Below are 19,016 nucleotides of genomic sequence, written 5' to 3'. Positions count from 1 at the left end.
CAGTGGGCAGCGTGGGGCGTTTGTCCCAATTCCCGCCCTACGGGCTGGGCTCTGCCGCCGCCGCGGCCGCCGCCGCCGCCGCCTCGACGTCGGGCTTTAAGCACCCGTTCGCCATCGAGAACATCATCGGCGGGGACTACAAGGGCGTCCTGCAGGCCAGCGGGCTGCCCTTGGCATCAGTCATGCACCACCTGGGCTACCCGGTGCCCAGCCAGCTCGGCAACGTCGTCAGCTCCGTGTGGCCGCACGTCGGCGTCATGGATTCAGTGGCCGCGGCCGCTGCCGCTGCTGCAGCCGCGGGGGTTCCTGTGGGCCCCGAGTATGGGGCCTTCGGGGTACCGGTCAAGGCCCTTTGCCACTCGGCAAGTCAGAGCTTGCCCGCAGTGCCTGTGCCCATCAAGCCCACGCCTGCGCTGCCGCCGGTGGCTGCGCTGCCGCCGGCGCTCACCGTCCCCGCGGCCGCTCAGCAGCCACCCGCACCGTCCACCGTGTGCCCGGCTGCCGCGGCCTCGCCCACCGCCTCCCTGCAGCCCACCGCCCCGAGTGCCGCGGAGGGCAAGGGCGGCGCCCTGCACTCGGTGCTAGTGCATTCCTAGGGGGCCCGGCGGGCTGGCAGAGATGAACGCGCGGGGGAGAGGCCCGGCCCTGGACAGCACCAACCCCCCAGTTCCCCCCACCCCCCAGAAGGATAAGGCACCGTTACCGCGCCGGGCAGAGCCGGCGAGCCCGAGCCTTTGCGGGAAAGGAAGATATTGAAACAAACCCGAAAAGTGGATTCTCTAGTGATTGAATAAACATTAACACTTCTGTATCTGTATTTATATACTATGTTGTACAATCAGATTCATGAAAGCCAATTTTCAGGTAAGAGTTTCTGTTGTAATTAATGTTATAAACCAGTAAGCTATGGGGAGAGGGAGCGAAGGTGATGGGGGAAGGCCTCATTCACAGACAAACTGGAAATAAATTCGGACCCTTATTCCTGGCAGTAGAAGCTGGTGGAGCTAAACCTCCAGGGGAAAAATCCAACAGAGAGGGGCACTGAAACAGATCTAGCCACTGAGTTTCTCTCGGCTGGTATCTTCCCCAGGCATCCGCCTCTCGTGAACATTCAAGACAAAACGGCTCTTCCCTACGGATATCTCGTTTTGATTGAGAAGGAAAAGAGGGAGCGTTTTATACTGTTATTTTCCTGGTCAGTTAAATAGGCGACAACACAGTGTCATGAATAAAGTCGCTTTGGGGAGTGGGTGGGGACCTCACAAAGGATCTTTGGGAAATGCAGTTAAGTTTCTCGGCTCTGACCTGGGGATGGGGGGGGGGTCGAGAAGGATGGAAGGAACCTCTAAAGCAACTAGTTTGCACAAAAGAGAATGGCTACGGCTTAAAGAGCAAAGCCTCAGATTCCAAAAGTAAAGTTCGGAGAACACAACCAAAGAGAGACAATAAGGGCGACTTTCCACGTGAAATTCGTTTGTGTATCCATCGAATGAGAGCGTTAGGGCGCCCAAGAATAATGTGAATTCCCACGATCCGTTCCATCTGGAATTTTAAAGAAAAAAAAAATCCCTCCTATAACGGGATTTTGTTCCCCTAAATTATGGATGCAAGGAAAACCTGCCACATCATCCGCATTTTTGCTCTTACACTCGCTGGGGCGTTTCCGGGCCTTTGCCTTCCAGCCTCCTCCGGACAGAAGCGAGGGGATGACACTGTCGTCTTTGCAAGCTGCCGTCGGTTTGGTATTCTGTGTGGGCGCGTACGTCTTTCAGGCGAATTCTTCAGTTTATTTCAATTCGTGATTGAAAAAGAAACTTGCCTGGTTGCTGTTGGCGTTGTCCCTCCCCCACCCCCACCCCACCCCCTTGTTTTTTGAGCCCTGGGAATAGCACTTTATTCTAAACAAACTTTGAGGAACCAAGGGGGGCGGGGTGGGGAGGAGGCTGCTGTCCTTTGCCTCTAAGTCACCTCTGGCTTGTGTCCGCGCCGCGTTCGGGTTGTGAATTTGTGACAGGTTCCTCACGTCTGCCGGTGTTGTACGCGGTGTTCTCCATTAAAGCTTCTCTCTGGATATGCCCGTGCCCGTGTGAAGGTGTCTCGCTTCTCACGAGAGGAGGCTGCGATTTGAGAATCCAGTGTTGGGTCAGGGGACTGCAAATCCTCTCCTCCTCCCCAAACACGTTATTTCTGACATTTAGAACTTCAGAGGGGTGAGTTCACAGGCGAGCCACCAGGAGAGACAGGTTTGCTCCTTGGCTCCTTTTCTCCACTGATGCAATTATCCCTTTTCCACCCACCTTTACCATAATTCCCTAATTGAGCTCTAGCCCATTTCAGTGCTAGAAAATAAATCAGCAAAACCCGGCAACAGTGAATTTTTTCTATTCCTACCTGAGATTCATCTCCACACGTCATGAACGCGATCACTGACCATCGTTTTCTCTTTTCTGAGGTCCTCGGGGGCAGGCGACGGCCGGGCTGGGTGCGGCCCGGGGCTCTGTGCCGCCCAGGCCTGGGGCCCGGGAGGTTGGCGCCGGGACGCCGCGGCAGTCGCCGCGGCTGTGGTTAACGAGGCCAGGCGGGACTTGTTGCGCGCGGGCGCCGGGCGGCCTCCTGCGACAGCGACAGCCTGGGGCGGGGAACCGCGGGCCGCAGCCTCTGCGGAGCTGAGCGGGAAACGACGCTGGCGGCCCCAGCCGCGCGTCTGGATCCCCGCTGGGGACCGGGGAGCCGCTGCCCAGCTTCAGCCCTCCGGCCTCGGGTTAAGTCACCGGCTTCTTTCTGCCCAGTTAGGCCCAACCGAAACCTCCTCTGACCTTTCGTCAGTAGAAAATAAAGAGCCAACAAGATGACTTGTACGTAGTACTGACGCTGGGGAGATTTCCGTTACACTTTTAAATGGGTATTTCTATGCATCCTTTATTACAAGTCCCATTGCTTCGTGACACTAAGTTTTGGTCGCTGCCTCCTTGAGGGCTCAAGCAATTCGGGAGTCCGTTCCATTGTTCTGGTTTGGGACTCTTCTGCACGTTTTCCCTACCGGGTATTTCCTCACTAGTCTGAAGCTGTTGAAAGAAAGCAAGCAGGGAGGGAAGAAAGGACACTGACATGGGGGTCCCCGATTTGGGGCGACTTAGGAGTCTGGCTTCTCTTGCGTGAGTTGGTGGCTGGAAGCCGCGGGCGGGGAGTCACTGGGTCCCAAAAAGGGGACTGTGGATCCCCCGGGTTTCTTTAAAAGAAGAGCCTTCTTCCTTCCCCACTTGCCTGAAAGGTCCAAAGTGTTTTACAGCGGTGCCCGCCGTCCATTTCCGGGAAAGAGGCGCGGCCCAAGGTGAGGCTCGGCACCAAGGGCTGGCCCAAGTGACAGCGCCCTGGGGAAGAGAAGAACCTGTGGGTCGCAGCCACTGAGTAGGATAAAGAATTGTTCACCTTCTACTAAATCCAACCCCTGCGGTGGGACGACTCCTACAGCAATGGTTGGGGAAACACTGTTATTTTCTTTTTACGGTAAGGAGAAAGAAAGGAGATGCGGACAGATGATTCTACTCAACTTTTCATCCAGGAAGGAGTCCCCAATACCCAAGGGAAGCGCAGCGTTTGTGGGGAGGGGCTTTTCTGCCAAAGCTCTAATCTCAATAAACCAAAACCCTGTGCACCCTAGAGTGATTCCAACTCATGTCGACCCTATAGGACAGAGTAGAACTGCCCTCACAGGGCTTCCAAGGCTGTAATCTTTACAGAAGCTGGCTGTCACATCTTTCTCCCACAGACCGACTGAAACACTGACCTTTTGACTAGCAGCCTAGCACTTAACCATTGCACAGCCAGGGCTCCTTTCTGATCCCAAGGAAGGCCCCAATTACAGCCCTCAACACCACCTTGAAAACCCCTCTTGACTAACATGGGATCTACTGTTGAACCATACCCGCATTGTGAAGCTCTTCATCCCCACAAACCACCACAGAATTAGTCTCCACAGACCTCTGCAAGACGCCAGGACTGGTTGAATTCTAGGCCTCTGTGCACTGCCCTTTACCAGAATCAGGTTCTTATGCCCATGTACCAAAAAATACCCACTCAAAAGCATTAGAGCCAGATTCAGTGCTTATTTTAAACATGTTAATAGGAGTCAAGCCATTAACAAATTATGTCCTGGCAAGACTAGAGAGCCACTAAAACTGGTACAAGAATAATTAGTTAACCGTGATATTTTGGTTACACTCGACTAAGTTTGTGATCTAATCTGATCTCACAGGTATTCTAGAACTCTGTAGATACATGTTAGAATAAAGGGAAAATAAGTCTGGACAAATGTGAGATGGAAGTGGGAGCTCTTATAAAATAATAACAATCTGTTTCCTTTCTTAATAGAAATCACTCTTGGTAGGCTAACCATGGGTGGGGATGGTATGAATTATGCCCCTGGTTTCCAGGATCCCTCTTAACTGAATGAATGCACAGAACCCTGGAAAGGTAGGAAGATGCAACAAGGAGAAAGAAAAGCTTTCCTGTAGATGTCATTAAAATAAAGGTAGAAGAAAAACAACCTAGAATGATCTATTTGATTATATTTCCGCAGGAAACTGAGAAGAGAGCTAAGGGCTGAGAGAGGACGAAGCTATTTCAGCTGTGGTCCCAAGGAGGACAGGATCTCCTGCAAAGGCCAGAATTGGCACAGTTGGCATCTGGCACTTAGGAAACCTGTCAGTCAGGCTGGCTTGTGGTCAATTATCTCCTTAAGTAGACTGGCATTAGTCCAGACAGGGAGGAGAGCTAGTTGCATCCACAGGAATCAGAGCCAGTTAGCTGGAAGTGGCACTGCTGAACTCCAAGCATCTTTGCGCTGGGGGGTTTGTATAGCTGATCAACACATCTCCTGGGACTCAAGGGTGGCATTTGCCTGTTTGGCACTAGTACACAGAGACTCCAGAAGAGAAAGGGAGTACAATGACTTAGGAGAAGAAACACTGATCATCACAGCCACTAATTCCCCTTAAATTCCATTCGCCTGACAAAATTGCTATTTCTGATATGCACAAAATTACACAGACAGCCTTGTAAATCATGATGGGATTGAGATCCTCCATTGGATAAGAATTCCCTCTCTTCACTGTAGCCAACTGTGAAATGGGAAGAAGGGATAGTATGGAGGCATGTCAGGCTCAGATGATGTGACAAGAATTTGAAGTAGTATTAGTATTAGCTAGATTGAGTGTCTGTGATTCTGCATAGGGATGTGGGGGCAGGACGGAGTTGATATTGAACACAGGAAAGCAAAGAAATGGTTTCAAAAGCCAATGATAACCACTTTGTTGGTGAAAAAGCAGAGTGGGGATCCAAGGGCAAGTGTGAAGACCTTGAATTCCAAAGGACAAAACAATTGCATCAAGTCCAGCATTAGCATTCTCATTTTGCTCATTTAAAGTATTTTTGTTAACTTCGTCTTTCAAGACTGAAATGGTACCTTATACCCTTTAAGGGAGAGTGAAGAGATCTGCCTGGGATTTGAATTCAATCTTAAACCATTGTTTATATGGTATGAGTTTGGCAAAATTCCAGATGTACTCTGTCCCAATCACTTTCCCCCTTAACTATCCCCTGTGTATTTTAAGGAAAATTTAAGCCACATGTTGCTCTTTCCCCCTTGCATACAAATGTAGGTTTATTGAATTTTAGCATGGTCCATGAAATTCAAATTCTGCATCTTAAGCCATAATATGATCTACACACAGTCACATGATATGCATATATGGTATCATTAAGCAGAACATAAAGCATTTGAGAACTATAGTTGTATTATTATAGTAACATTTCTTTATACTGAAGAGCCATTCTGAGAATGCCATATGAAAAAGGATTTTGTACAATTATCAGAAAATTCAAAAATGCTAGCTTACTAATATGAAAATATTTTTAAAAGAATATTGCTAAGAATATATTTTGTTTACATTAAATTTTATCCAAATAGCTTTCTCCTGCCACAAGGAACAGGTTTTGTGTGTGTGTGTGTGTGTACGTGCATGAGATGCCCAAGCTTTGCTTGTGAGTCATCAGACCTCATTACTGTGGCATTATTTTTAAAATGCGTTAGAATACGCTTTCCCATCTGAGCTGCTTCTGGTCCTGTCAGCACCTTCACTGACAGAGTGTTTGTACTGTTACTGTGGATGGACATTTGGTGAGAAGGGAGCTGGAGAGCTGCACTCCAGGGCAGCTCAACTCAGATTTCATTCCGGAAAGGATTCACAAACATTAAAACATGCAAATGAAAAAGGAAAGAAAGTGAGAGAGGGAAGGAGGAAAGAAGGGATGGAAGAAGGAGAAAAAGAAAGAAGGAATGCGGGAAAAGATGTGTGCATCTGATATTGACAGAACAAAAAAAAATTTTTTTAGATTCTAATTTTCTAACCTAATGTCATTGCTTTGATTTTCTCTCAGGAAACTATAGATCAATTATTTTAATGTATCTGACAATATCTATAATGCGACTTACCCAAAGTAGTCTTGCCTTAAAAACAGTATTCCTCTTCTCTTAAAAATGTTTCTTAGATAGAGACGATAGTGCATTGTATAATTCTCTCAGCTTTATTTATTGCCTAAAAAGACGAGGCTTTGCTGGGTCTACCTAAAAATTCATCCCAGGTGAGGAATTTGCTACATTAACCTTGTTGCAATTTATTTTATAGGGCTTAACCTAAATCCCCATAGGGGAATGTTTAAATAAATTATGCTATTTGCATACTATGAAATATCATGCAGTCATTACAGATAACGTTTATGAAATTTTACTCATAGAGAAAAGGTTTATGGAATCCAGTTGTGGAAAAATACTGTGTACAATATGCTATATAAATATGATCTCAACCACATAATGTGCATTGAAAATGTATTGGAAGGGACTAACTATACCAAGTACAAGTGATAGCTTTAGATTGGTGAAATTTTAAGTAATTTTATTTTCTTGTTTTCTATATGTTCCAGGTGTTTTCTTTTTGTTTGTTTGTTTGTTTGTTTGATTGTCTACATTGATCACATTTTATTTTGACAATCAAGGAACCAAAAAAAAAAACTGCCGTCGAGTCTATTCCAACTCATAGCAACCCTATAGGACAGAGCAGAAGTGCCCCATAGGGTTTCCAAGGAGCGGCTGGTAGATTCTGACTGCTGACTTTTTGGTTAGCAGCCAAGCTCTTAACCACTGTGCCACCAGGGTTCCAATCAAGGAAAGGATCACTCAAAAATCTATCCAGCCAGTCTAACTGGCATTTCAACAAAATGTAAATTATTATTTACAAATCTAATATCTTAAGTATTTGGGAGAGGGGTGAAAAAATCACCTGATATATAATATACTTTTAAACCAAAGAGCAGCAAACACAAATGGAATGGTGCTCACTTTGCTGTCCTCCTGCTGTGCCTTTGCCCGGACTCCAATTATAGCAGACACTTCCGGTGTGAAGAAAAGAAGGCTGTGCCTTTAAGCTATCACTCAGTGAATTTTTTTAGAATCACCGTCCCATAAAACTGTAGTGGGAATATATTAAGCCATTACAATTACCAAAATGTCTTGCTAGAGAATAAATCTCATACTTTTCTATTACTTCTGGTAGCTACTTCTCTTTTCATCTTTTGTACTTTACGAATTTTTGAAGTAGCCTCAAACCCTTTTGGAAAACTCAACAGATAATGAACACAAGGATAATTTTATCCTACAGGTTCAAACATTTCCTTTCAAATGAAAAATAACTGTCTTCCAAAATAGCAATATAATTTTTCTTTTTCCTAGTTGATAAATTCTTTTTGTGTAATGACAAGGTCTTCAAGAGAAATGTGTTAGATGCTACTTATATGAGTCTGAGTAAGCCTGTATGATGTCTTACCTATCTAAACTGAAATAGTTCTTTTCAAAAACTGCAAAAGTCTCCAACTACCTAGAATAGTGCATGTTTTCAGAAGACTGAACCTGTCTTAACTTTTTATAAACAAATATATCCTGCTTCACCAACTTGCGGTATAAAATAGGATCATATTTCTTTAATATACGGACAATTTGAACTCTCATCCTGGGTGCTACTGGAAAGTTTTTCCTCTTCTTCCCCAGTTCAGAGAACTGCAAGGGCTGACTCAGGGCTGGTTAGTCTCACCTTACAAAGAAAAAATGGAAAGTCTATCAGTCTGCTAGCATTGCTTCTCAGACTTGGCCAGTTGCTGTTGAGTTCACTCCCACTCATGACCTGTGCGTCAGAGTAGAACTTTGTTCCATCGGGTTTTCAGTGGCTGATTGTCCAGAAGCAGATCTCCAGGCCTTGCAGTTAACAGCTGAGTGCATTATGACTGTTTGCACCACAACTTTAGGGTACAAATTCTGTGGAGAGGTTTTTATAACACAGATTGCTGGGTCCCAGATTACACTTGGGGAAGTCTTCTGTCCTTGCTTCTGCTGTCAGTGCCATATGGGGATTTTACCTCAAGGGTCCCAGAGTTTGTTTTTTCTTTTCTTTTCTTGTTTTGGTCGGTTTACTCTGGCTGCAGACATCTTGGTCCATCAGAGATATCCAAATAAATTTGAGCATCATAGGGCAAGTGTTAAGCTCTCTATCCCCTTTCTTTCAAAAGCTCATTGGTGCCTCCCAAATTCATCCATCCCCACCCCAGTCATCTTTGAGTACTTATTTTAACTTGATATAATAATGTTTGAGGTATGGTAAGATCAAACACATACCAAGAGAGGGAGGCCGGAAACATTTGAATAATTATTATACTCACAGTCCCTGGTGTTCACAGCACACTGGGCAGGGCCACACACGGAAAACGCGGTGGATGGTCACAAGGCAGAGATCGAGCAGGAGTGTGGGCAAGCCCCTTTATTGGATTTGTTTGCCTGAAATGTGACAGGGGGAGATGCAAGCACACAGGGACTTTTCTGTCAACTATGTTTGAAACTCGTGCCTTGGGGACTGCAGTGTTTACCAAAGGGAAACTGAGGGGGCTTTATATCTACGTATAGCAGACATAGGTGGAGAAGAGTAACTTGGTGTGGATATTAAAACATAATATTACAGAAGCTAGAATATATGGTTAATACAGTCAAGAAATCAAACAATGTATTGCCTTGGGCAAATCTGTTGCAAAAAGACCTCTCTAAAATGTTAAAAAGCAAAGATGTCACCTTGAGGATTAAAGTGTGCCTGACCCAAGCCATGGTATTTTCAATTGCCTCATATGCATGTGAAAGCTGGACAATTGTCATGGATTGAATTATGTCCCCCCAAAAATGTGCCAGTTTGGCTGGGCCATGATTCCTGGTACTGTGTGATTTTCCTATGTGTTGTAAATCCTGCCTTTATGATGTTAATGAGGAAAGATGAGTGGCAGTTGTGTTAGTAAGGCAGGACTGGCTCTACAAGACTGGATTGTGTCCTGAGGCAATCTCTTGAGATATAAAAGACAGAAGTGAGCAGTGAGACAGGGGGACCTCATACCATCATGAAAGCAGTGCTGGGAGCAGAGCGTGTCCTTTGGACCAGGGTCCCTGCGCAGAGAAGCTCCTAGCCCGGGGGAACGCTGAAGAGAAGAAGGCCGACAAAGAGAAAAAGCCTTCCCCTGGAGCTGACACCCTGAATTTGGACTTTTAGCCTACTTTGACTATGAGGAAATAAACTTCTCTTCCTTAAAACCATCCACTTGTGGTATTTCTGTTGTAGCAGCACTAGATGTTAAGACAGCAATGGATAAGGAAGACCGAAGAAGAACTGATATCTTTGAATTATGGTGTTGGGGAAGAATATTGAATATACCATGGACAGTCAGAAGAATGAACAAATTTGTCATGAAAGGAGTACAGCCAGAACACTCCTTAGAGGCGAGGATGGCAAGAATTCGTCTCACGTACTTAGGATGTATTATTAGGAGGGACCAGTCCCTGGAGAAGGACACTAAGCTTGCTAAAGTAGAGGGTCAGTGAAAAAAAGAAAGACCCTCTACAAGATGGATTGACACAGTGGCTGCAACAATGGGCTCAAACATAGCAACGACTGTGAGGATGGTGCAGGACCAGGCAGTGTTTCATTCTGCTGTACTTGGGTTGACTATGAGTCAGAACTAACTCGACAGCACCTAACAACAACATATATAAATGCGAAAGGGGGACATAGAAAAACTCCATATGTCTCCAGAATTGAGTCCTCCTCATTGGAAGTCACATAAAGACATAGAAAAGTAGAGTTGGAAAGGAGCAGCCTTCTTATTTTTTCGACAAGGTAACTGAGGCACAGAGAGTTACTTGAGAGTTACTAGTGAAAACTAGACCTAGAAGTCAGTTCAATCTTCTTTCCATTTCTACATGCTGAATCTTGCCTCTGTTACATCATAAACTAGTCCCACCACAAATGCATTGTTTTAACCAATGAGCTAAGGGAGTGATTACTTTGCTTCTTTCCTTCACATAATGCAATCATAATGTTTGCACGTCATGCTTTAGCGTGGCACTTTCTGCCTTATATTGAGAGATTTCTGTATTTACTATTTCATGTAGGGGAGATGGGCTTTATTCAATGAACCCAGGCTCAGATCCATAACTCGGAGGATGAGGCTCACACAGGTTTTCAAATGGTACATCATCTCAGTGGACTCACACTTTGCTTAAAAATGGAACTATTCAGCCCAATACTTACGAAATACATTGTTCTTCAGGGCTGAGGCACTAAATACCCTGTGCTCTGAAAAAACAAGCTGCCTTAGTTTCCAAGGCCTGCTATAACAAAACATCACAAAATGGGTGGCCTTAAAGAACAGAAATCTATTTTCTCACAGTACTGTAGTCTAGAAGTTCAAATTTAGGGCAATGGCACCTTCTGAGGGCTTGGAGAGAAAAACCGTTTCATGCCTCAGTCTCCTAGCTTCTGGTGGTTGCTGGCAATACTTGGCATTCCTTTACTGATTATAGCTACTTCTGCCTCTGTCATCACATGGAGTCTTCCCCCTGTGCGTGGCCCTGTGTCCGTGTTTGCCCTCCTCTTTCATAAGATACCACGCAGAAGGAATTAGGTCTAGGACTCACCCTACTTCAGAGTGACTTAACTGACATCTCCAAAGACTTTGTTTCCCCAAACAAGGTCTTATTCATAGGTACAGGGGTTAGAACTTCACCACATCTTTTGAGGGGCACAAAACAAGTGTTACCAGGACACCAGACAAGGGCCCCCTGATCTTTGAAAGCCCATGGAATAATCTAGACCCTTTTCCCATGTACAGTGGCAAACTCACACCCTGGTCCTTCTGGGGAGTTTTAGTCAGTGATAAAGAAAGTGTAGAGCCTTTTGTTTCTCTTAGTTATCTCTGGTTAAAGACCCGCTCCCCAAGATTTGGTTCCATTTACAGATTAGCTCACTGTTCAAAGCAGCCTGCTCCTTTATCCATAAATACTCTAGATGTGAACTGGTGTGCCACTACCCATCTGTCCGTTTGTTATACCGTGGTGGCTTGCATATTGCTATGATGCTGGAAATTATGTCATAGGTATTTCAAATACCAGCAGGGTCACCCATGGTGGACAAGTTTCAGCAGAGCTTCCAGACTAAAACAGACTAGGAAGAAAGGCCTGGTGATCTACATCCAAAAATTAGCAAATGAAAACCATTGTCTGATATGGTGCTGGAAGATGAGCCCCCTATGTTTGACGGCAATCAAAATACGCAGTGGACGAAACAATTGCTTCGAACACACTAACAATCATGAAGATGGTACAGAACCAGGCAACTTTCTGTTCTGTTCTACATGAGGTCGCCAGGAGTAGCAGGCAGCTAAACAGCGACTAACCACAACAAAAGCAGTGTGAGTAGCAAACTTCAGCGCATTGAAGATTTGAGTTACTTTAGAGCTACACGCATAAACTTAAATTCCAATATTTAACATTCTTACTTCTAAAAGTCTTTCCATCATCTCTCCACCAGAAATGTCTCTCTCACTGGTCACCTTTCTCCATCCACTCTAGTCTTTTGATACACTGCTTGCTCCCTAACTCTTGGACTGTCTGTTCTCCCCTCTCCTGTCCAGCTGTGGCTTTGCCCCTCACTCTACTCTATCCCAATTCCTGCTAACTCTTCATGATTGACAATTTAATTCTCTCTTTCCGACTTTCCAGACCTTAACATTGGGACCTCACAGTCTACATTGAAAGTGGGCTATCAAGTCAGTTAACTAAACAAAGACAGCTCTTTCTATAAGAGGAACTAAGGTATTAGCTATTAAGATCACGTTTTTAATTAACTGTACACACATATTCATTCCACAAGGATTTATTCAATACTGTATTTTAGAAATTGTGCCAGGTGCTGACAACAAGACATGTTTCCTACTGTGCCAACGATTAGGCTATTGTGTCTCATCTCTGAACCCACCCTTCCCTACTCTGCTCTGAGATGCAGGGGCTGGGACTCTGCATAACACATTTCTGTTTTGCCAGCTGTCGATATATTAAACCAGTTGCTGTTGAATGGACCCCATGTGTGTCAGAGTAAAACTGCTCCATAGGGTTTCCAATGGCTGGTTTTTCAGAAGTAGGTGGCTAGGCCTTTTCTCTGAGGCACCTGGGGGTGGACTTGAACCTCCAACCTTTTGGTTAGCAGCCAAGAGCATTAACCGTTTGCACCCCATGGGGACTTCTGGCAATATGTGACTCCCGTGGGAGCAGCAAATAGATTTGCTCCTTTCTGTTTGCTCCTTCTGGGGCCTCCTATCTGCTTGTGATCCCTGGAAACACCCCCCACCCCCCACACACACACCATGCTTCTTCACCCTGGCAGCAGCAGTTCCTTCCCGCCGCAGGACCTGAATCCAGTTTGAAGTTTTTCCAACACTTTCAGAAGAGCTTCGTCAAGCCCCATCTCAGAGACACTAGCACCAATCAGCAGCCACCTGTGGAGGTTCTGAGGTTTAGCTCCAGGGAGGACCTCCTCTAAGTTTCTAAGTGTTAGTAAATGCCAACCTTTTCCCTTTGTATTCTCCGCCCTGGAGATGATAGTCACTTCCTGCAATGGCTACTTCTATGATACTTACAGTTCTCTCTCTCTCTTCTATCTGTTTAAACTTTTAAAAATTTGTATTGTGGTAAAATATATATAACAAAAGTTTTCTATTATAACCATTTTTTAAGTGTATAGTTCAGTGACATTAATTACATTCACAGTGTTGGGCTACCATCACCAGTATCCATTGCCAAAAATTTTTCATCACCCCAAACAGAAACTCAGTACCCCTTAAGCAACAACTCCTCATCCCCCCCACCCACACCTCCCACAAGCCCCTGGTAACCACGAATGAACTTTTGCTTCTATGCATTTGCCTATTCTAGATATTTCATATAGGTGGAATCATACGATATTTGTCCTTTTGCGTCTGACTTATTTCTCTCTGCATAATGATTTCAAGGCTTATCCTCTCCTAGTATGTATCAGAACTTCATTTATTTTTATGGCTGAATAATATCCCATTGTGTGTGTATACCGGGATTTGTTTATCCATTCATCCGTTGATGGACACTTGGGTTATTTCCACCTTTTGGCTATTGTGAATACTGCTGCAGTGAACATTGGTGTACAAGTATCTGTTTGAATCTGTGTTTTCAATTCTTTTGGTTATATACCCAGGAGTGGAATTGCTGGATCATATGGTAATTTTATGTTTAACTTTGAAGAAGCTGCACCGTTTTACATTCCCACCGGCAATGCAATTTCTCCCCATCATCACCAACAGAGTTCTTTGTTCACCCTTTCAGTTATTAACATCTTTACACTTAGTTAATTCATTATAGTAACGTCTGTCTATTAAAAAAAACCGTAGTAGTTCTGTCTTCTGACAGTCTGAAGCAGAAGATTGTCTTCTCTGACAAAGGTGTGTACAAACGACCTGCAGGGGATGTGGAGGAGAAAGTCAGGGTTCAAATTTATACTGTGAAACAATATGTATAGATATGTTAATACATGTTAACCAAGAAAAACATTTTTTAAATTCTTCACCTTTGCAAATAATAAAATGTACTCTTAACAAACAAACAAAAACAAAAGACCTGTTAAACCATGTATTGGTAGCTGTGTGACCTTGTGTTTCTTTTCATGACTTCGTTGCAACCTGGCTTTGAAAAGTTGTATCTGTTTGCAGATACTTTGCAATCTCAGTGTGAGGGCCAGTGCAGAAGCTAATTCCCCAGAGTGAGGCTACTCCAGATCACACTGTTTGCCCTCCATCCTCCAGGAATTAGGGAACATAAAGGACTCAGGTCTGCCTGGGAAGGTAGGAGACTAGAGAGCAAAGTGGTGAAAACATCACCTAGTTGGGAACAAACCAACTAACCAAATAAGCTGAAGGGAAATAAGTTGGTTTTTCAAAATTTCTGAATCTGACAATTCTGTTTACAGATGTAATGCGAGTTATTAAAATGTTTAATTATTTACAATAATAAAAGCTAATATTTATTGAGCATCTACTAAGCTAAATGCGTTACATCCCAAATCTCATTTAACCTCACAACAACTCTTTAGGTTAACCCATTGCCATCGATTCAATTCTGACTCACAGCGACCCTATAGGACAGAGTAGAACTGCCCCATTGAGTTTCCAAGGAGGGGCTGGTAGATTCGAACTGCTGACCTTTTGGTTAGCAGCCAAAGGCTAAACCACTGTGCCACCAAGGCTCCTCTTTAGGTTAGAGGCTGTTATTATTCTCATTTTACAAGAGAAAAGTGAGAGCGAGTTCAAGTGGAGGGGTGGGAATAAGAACTCAGGTTTGTCTGATCCAAAGCCAGAGCTCTTTACTAGGAGGGATACTGGTTCCCCTTTACACTCCTTAACAGCATCAGGTAAAACAATAGCAAGCTGGAATAAACACACTTCAGGGGCTTTTGTATTGTTTCCTTTTAGAGCAGGAAAGATATATTTAGAAATGGTAACTCTGAAAGAGTATTCAAGTGTTTAACAAAGGAAGCAGCTAATGAATGAGCTCAAGAAAAACTTGAGCAATGTGGGGTCCATGCAAGATTTAATTTAGATGTCAGAAGCCAAGCTGACACACTGCCTATTTCACTAGTTTGATTTAATATTTGTGGAAACTTTCTCAAAGTTTCTGAAGATACGTATCTTTTTCATCTACGTTTCTCCACTGCTTAGTATAATACTTGGCTCATGGTAAATTCTCAATCAAGGCTTGTTGAAGAGAAAGAATTTGATTAATGCTTACCTCCATCCTGAGTTAAGAAATATTTACACGTGTAAACTGTCTGCTTAAATGGTTAATTAAAAAAAAAAGTGTAGGTAACTCAATCCTGTTAGTTGTTGTTAGTTGCCAGCGAGTTAAGTCCTGCATCGTCTTCATGATCCTTGGTATATTTGAGTCCGTGTTGTATCCTGTTGTGTCAGTCATCTCACTGGAGGTTTCCCTCACTTTCACTGACCCTTTGCTTTATCGAACATGGCATCCTTTTTTAGCAATTGCTTTTTCCTGGTGACGTGCCCAAAACAAGCAAGTCGAAGTTTCATCATCCTCGCTTCTCAGGAGCATTCTGGTTGTATTTCCACTAAGGCTGATTTGTTTGTTCTTCTGGCAGTCCACTCTGTATTCAATATTATTCTCCAATACCACAATTCTAATTCTTCCACTGTCTTTCCTTTTCATTGCCAATCTTTCGCATGCATGTGAGGTGATTGAAAAGACAATGGCTTGAATCAGGCGTGCCTTAGTCATCAAAGTGACATCTTTGCTTTTTAACACTTTAAAAGCAGTCTTTTGCAGCAGATTTGCCCAATGCAACCCATCATTCGATTTCCTGATTGCTGCTTCCATGGACATTGATTGTTGATTGAAGTAGAATGAAACTGTTGACAACTTCAATTTTTTCTCCATGTATCAGGATGTTCTTTATAGGTCCAGTTGTGAGGACCGGTACTCAATTACAGTAAGTTTATATGGCTTTAAGACAGGCACACAGAGATTCAGTTACTTTGCCAAGGTCACACAGCTCACTTGTGTCAGAGTTAGGATTAGATCTCAAGGCAGTTGAACCCAAGTTCAACTCTTATCCACAGTGTTATAGTACTTTGAGAAAGCTTTTAACTTCTCTGCTTCTCAGTTTTTATATCTGTAAAACTGAACAAATAATACTTTCTTCATTAGGTTTAGTTTCACCAATAAATAAAATCAAATACGTTGACAATCAAAACTGAAATTCATATTTTCAAAAACCAATTGAAAAATGATTCTTAGTAATTGGAGACAGATTTAAAAACTCTCTTAAAAATGAATCTGATTCAGTAAACAAGGTCAGCTGAAATGAGGAAATTGTTTTGGATAATATTTTAAGAGTGTTTTAGGAGTTAAAATTGGAGCCATTATTCCCTGTCCTTGAGTATAAAGAATGTGACCCATCTGGAGCTGGACTCACAAGGACATATCAACTGGGCCCTGAGGTATAAACACAATAGCTGGGACAATCTTGGAAAACGTCTTTCAGGGAACCTTTCACATAAACAAATCTTAGAGCACAAAAGACCCACATATATTCCACTCTTACCTTTTTCTATTAGCACTTAGTAAATAGATATATTTGTTGGCCCAATGAAGATCCTCCTGAGGGTTGTCACTGAAACTCGTACCAATGATTATTAAGAAAGACAATTCAAAATGCAGAATCACAGTGATTTGGCAGTTTTTAGCCAATCTGTGAAAAGATGAAGCTTTTAATGATTTTACCTATGTGTAATGTAAATATATAGCCATGTAACTTTCCTCGTATTCAGGCAGACATGGCTCTGGCAGCATTCTTGTCCATTTCCTACTTTTGGTTCTTAGAACACATGCTGAATAAAATCTTTCTTCTTGCCGTATGATAACTTTGTGGTGTTTTTACCCTAGGACAAGAAAACTAGATCCAGGCAACATTTCTTACAACTTTTGAAAGCTGTGTGATGATTTAAAAATCATACTTATAGAAACACTTTCCTGGCCTTAAAATTAATGTTGGTATAATATGATATTTACTTAAAACTAAGTTTCTTGGCTTCAAAAATATTAAAAGTATATTAAAAGAAAAATTGTAAAATGGTTTGAACATTATTTAAAATGAAATTTTATAATATATAATGCTGAGAAGGCAAACCTTGAAATTGACTGTAATTGAAAGTTCATGTGAAAATGTGGACTCATCCACAAGGACCAGTAGCTACGTGCCATATAAACAGGGCTTCAAACTGGAATGGAACCAAAAACTGAAACCAAAAAACCTGAAATTTCCACTGGAGTGAAACCATAACCCAAATCGCAAAAAAATGTTTTTCTGAACCCCAACCGAAATCGAAAACCATTATTTTTTTTGGCTCTGCTATTTTCGGTTCAATGGTAATTTTTAAGTTGTAAGCCAGACTATAGGACTATTTATGTTTGATTTGCGGTTGGCGTCCATGTATGCTAATACTTCTCTGGAACATGGCTGGTAGCAGCACAGTTCATTGCTTCCTTAGCAACATTGCGCAGCCACACTGTAGGTGAAGAGTGCTGTCACACAGGATGATTGACAGGCCAGTCGGAGTTCCCCATTTTGGCTCCATGCTTGACATCTCTCACAGTCACTCGAGCTGTGCCTACCAAAGATGTGAGAGACACTTGATGACTGAGAACACTCGTAGTCAGAAATCTGAACGAGCTAGTTAAACCGCAGTGAGTTCTGAACAGAGTTTCACGTGAATGGAAATTTGTTAAGTGAGTGTAAACATTTTAAACGTACTTTATTCACATTTTTAAGTGTGATATTTAAATTCAAGAAATAGAAAATATTGTTTAATTTTTTGATGATTCCATTCTTGTATTCAATCTCAATTTAAATGTACTGTCACAATTTGTACTTATATGTTTAAATTTGGTGTGTATCTCACAAATCAAAATGTTAAACATCAGCAACTAGTGGGAAGAAAGTTAATGTTTCAGTTGCGATCTACCATTATTTCACTGGAAACAACCTTTTTTTTTCCCATACAAAACTTCACACATACATTGTTATGTGACTCTAATTTTTCTCCCCATACTGTGACAGCACACTCCTCCTTTCCACCCCTGATTCCCCATGTCTATTCAACCAGCTCCTAACCGTCTCTGCCTTCCCATCTCACCTCTGGACAGAAGCTGCCCGTTTAGTCTCTTGTATCTATTTGAGCTAAGAGGCACACTCCGCACGACTATCACTTTATGTCCCACAGTCCAATCCAATCCCTGTCTGAAGAGTTGGCCTCAGAAATTGTTTTAGTTCTGGGCTGACAGAGAATCCAGGGGCCATGCTTTCTGGGGTTCCTCCAGTATCAGTCAGACCATTAAGTCTGCTCTTCGTACTAGAATTTGAGTTCTGCACCCCACCTTTCTCCTGCTCCATCCGGGACTCTCTGTTGTGTTCCCTGTCGGGGCGGTCATTGGTGGTAGCCGGGCACCGTCTACTTCTTCTTCTGGTCTCAGGCTTATGAAGTCTCTGGTTTATGTGGCCCTTTCTGTCTCTTGGGCCAATATTTGCCTTGTGTCTTTGGTGTTCTTCACTCTCCTTCACTCCGGGTGGTTGGGACCAACTGATGCATCTTAGATGGCCACTTGCAAGCTTTAAAGACCCCAGACACCACCTACCAAAGTAGGATGCAGAACATTTTCTTCATAAGCTTTGTTATGCCAATTGACCTAGCTGTCCCTTGAGAGCATGGTCCCCAGACCCTTATCCCTGCTATTCTGTCTCTCAAACTGTTTGATTGTATTCAGGAAACTTCTTAGCTTTGGTTTAGTCCAGATGTGCTGAATTCCCCTGTAGTGTGTGCAGTCCTTCCTTCACCTAAGATAATTCTTATCTGCTATCTAGTTAGTAAATAAACCTCATCCTCCCTCCCCACCCTCCTAACCATCAAAGAACATTTTCTTCTGTGTTTAAACCTTTTCTTGAGTTCTTATAATAGTGGTCTTATACAATATTTGTCCTTCTGTGACTGACTAAATTCAC

General features: G+C 43.2%; 1 protein-coding gene and 1 pseudogene across 1 annotated transcript in view; both read left to right on the top strand.

The window, feature by feature from the left end:
- Window positions 1–596, top strand: part of FOXB2 (forkhead box B2) — a 1,362-nt gene extending 766 nt beyond the window's left edge. The window contains exon 1 of the mRNA XM_023737771.1: window positions 1–596. This exon is cut by the window's left edge and continues 766 nt beyond it. Within this exon, the coding sequence (XP_023593539.1) occupies window positions 1–596 (596 nt within the window).
- Window positions 597–1,600: 1,004 nt separating this feature from the next.
- The window catches only part of LOC101352650 (replication factor C subunit 5-like), a 50,779-nt pseudogene continuing 33,363 nt past the window's right edge, over window positions 1,601–19,016 (top strand).

This window comes from Trichechus manatus, unplaced genomic scaffold, assembly GCF_000243295.1.
Source record: "Trichechus manatus latirostris isolate Lorelei unplaced genomic scaffold, TriManLat1.0 scaffold00107, whole genome shotgun sequence".
NCBI lineage: Eukaryota > Metazoa > Chordata > Mammalia > Sirenia > Trichechidae > Trichechus > Trichechus manatus.
Note: the sequence above shows the minus strand (reverse complement) of the source record. Positions and strands in the feature narration are given on the sequence as shown.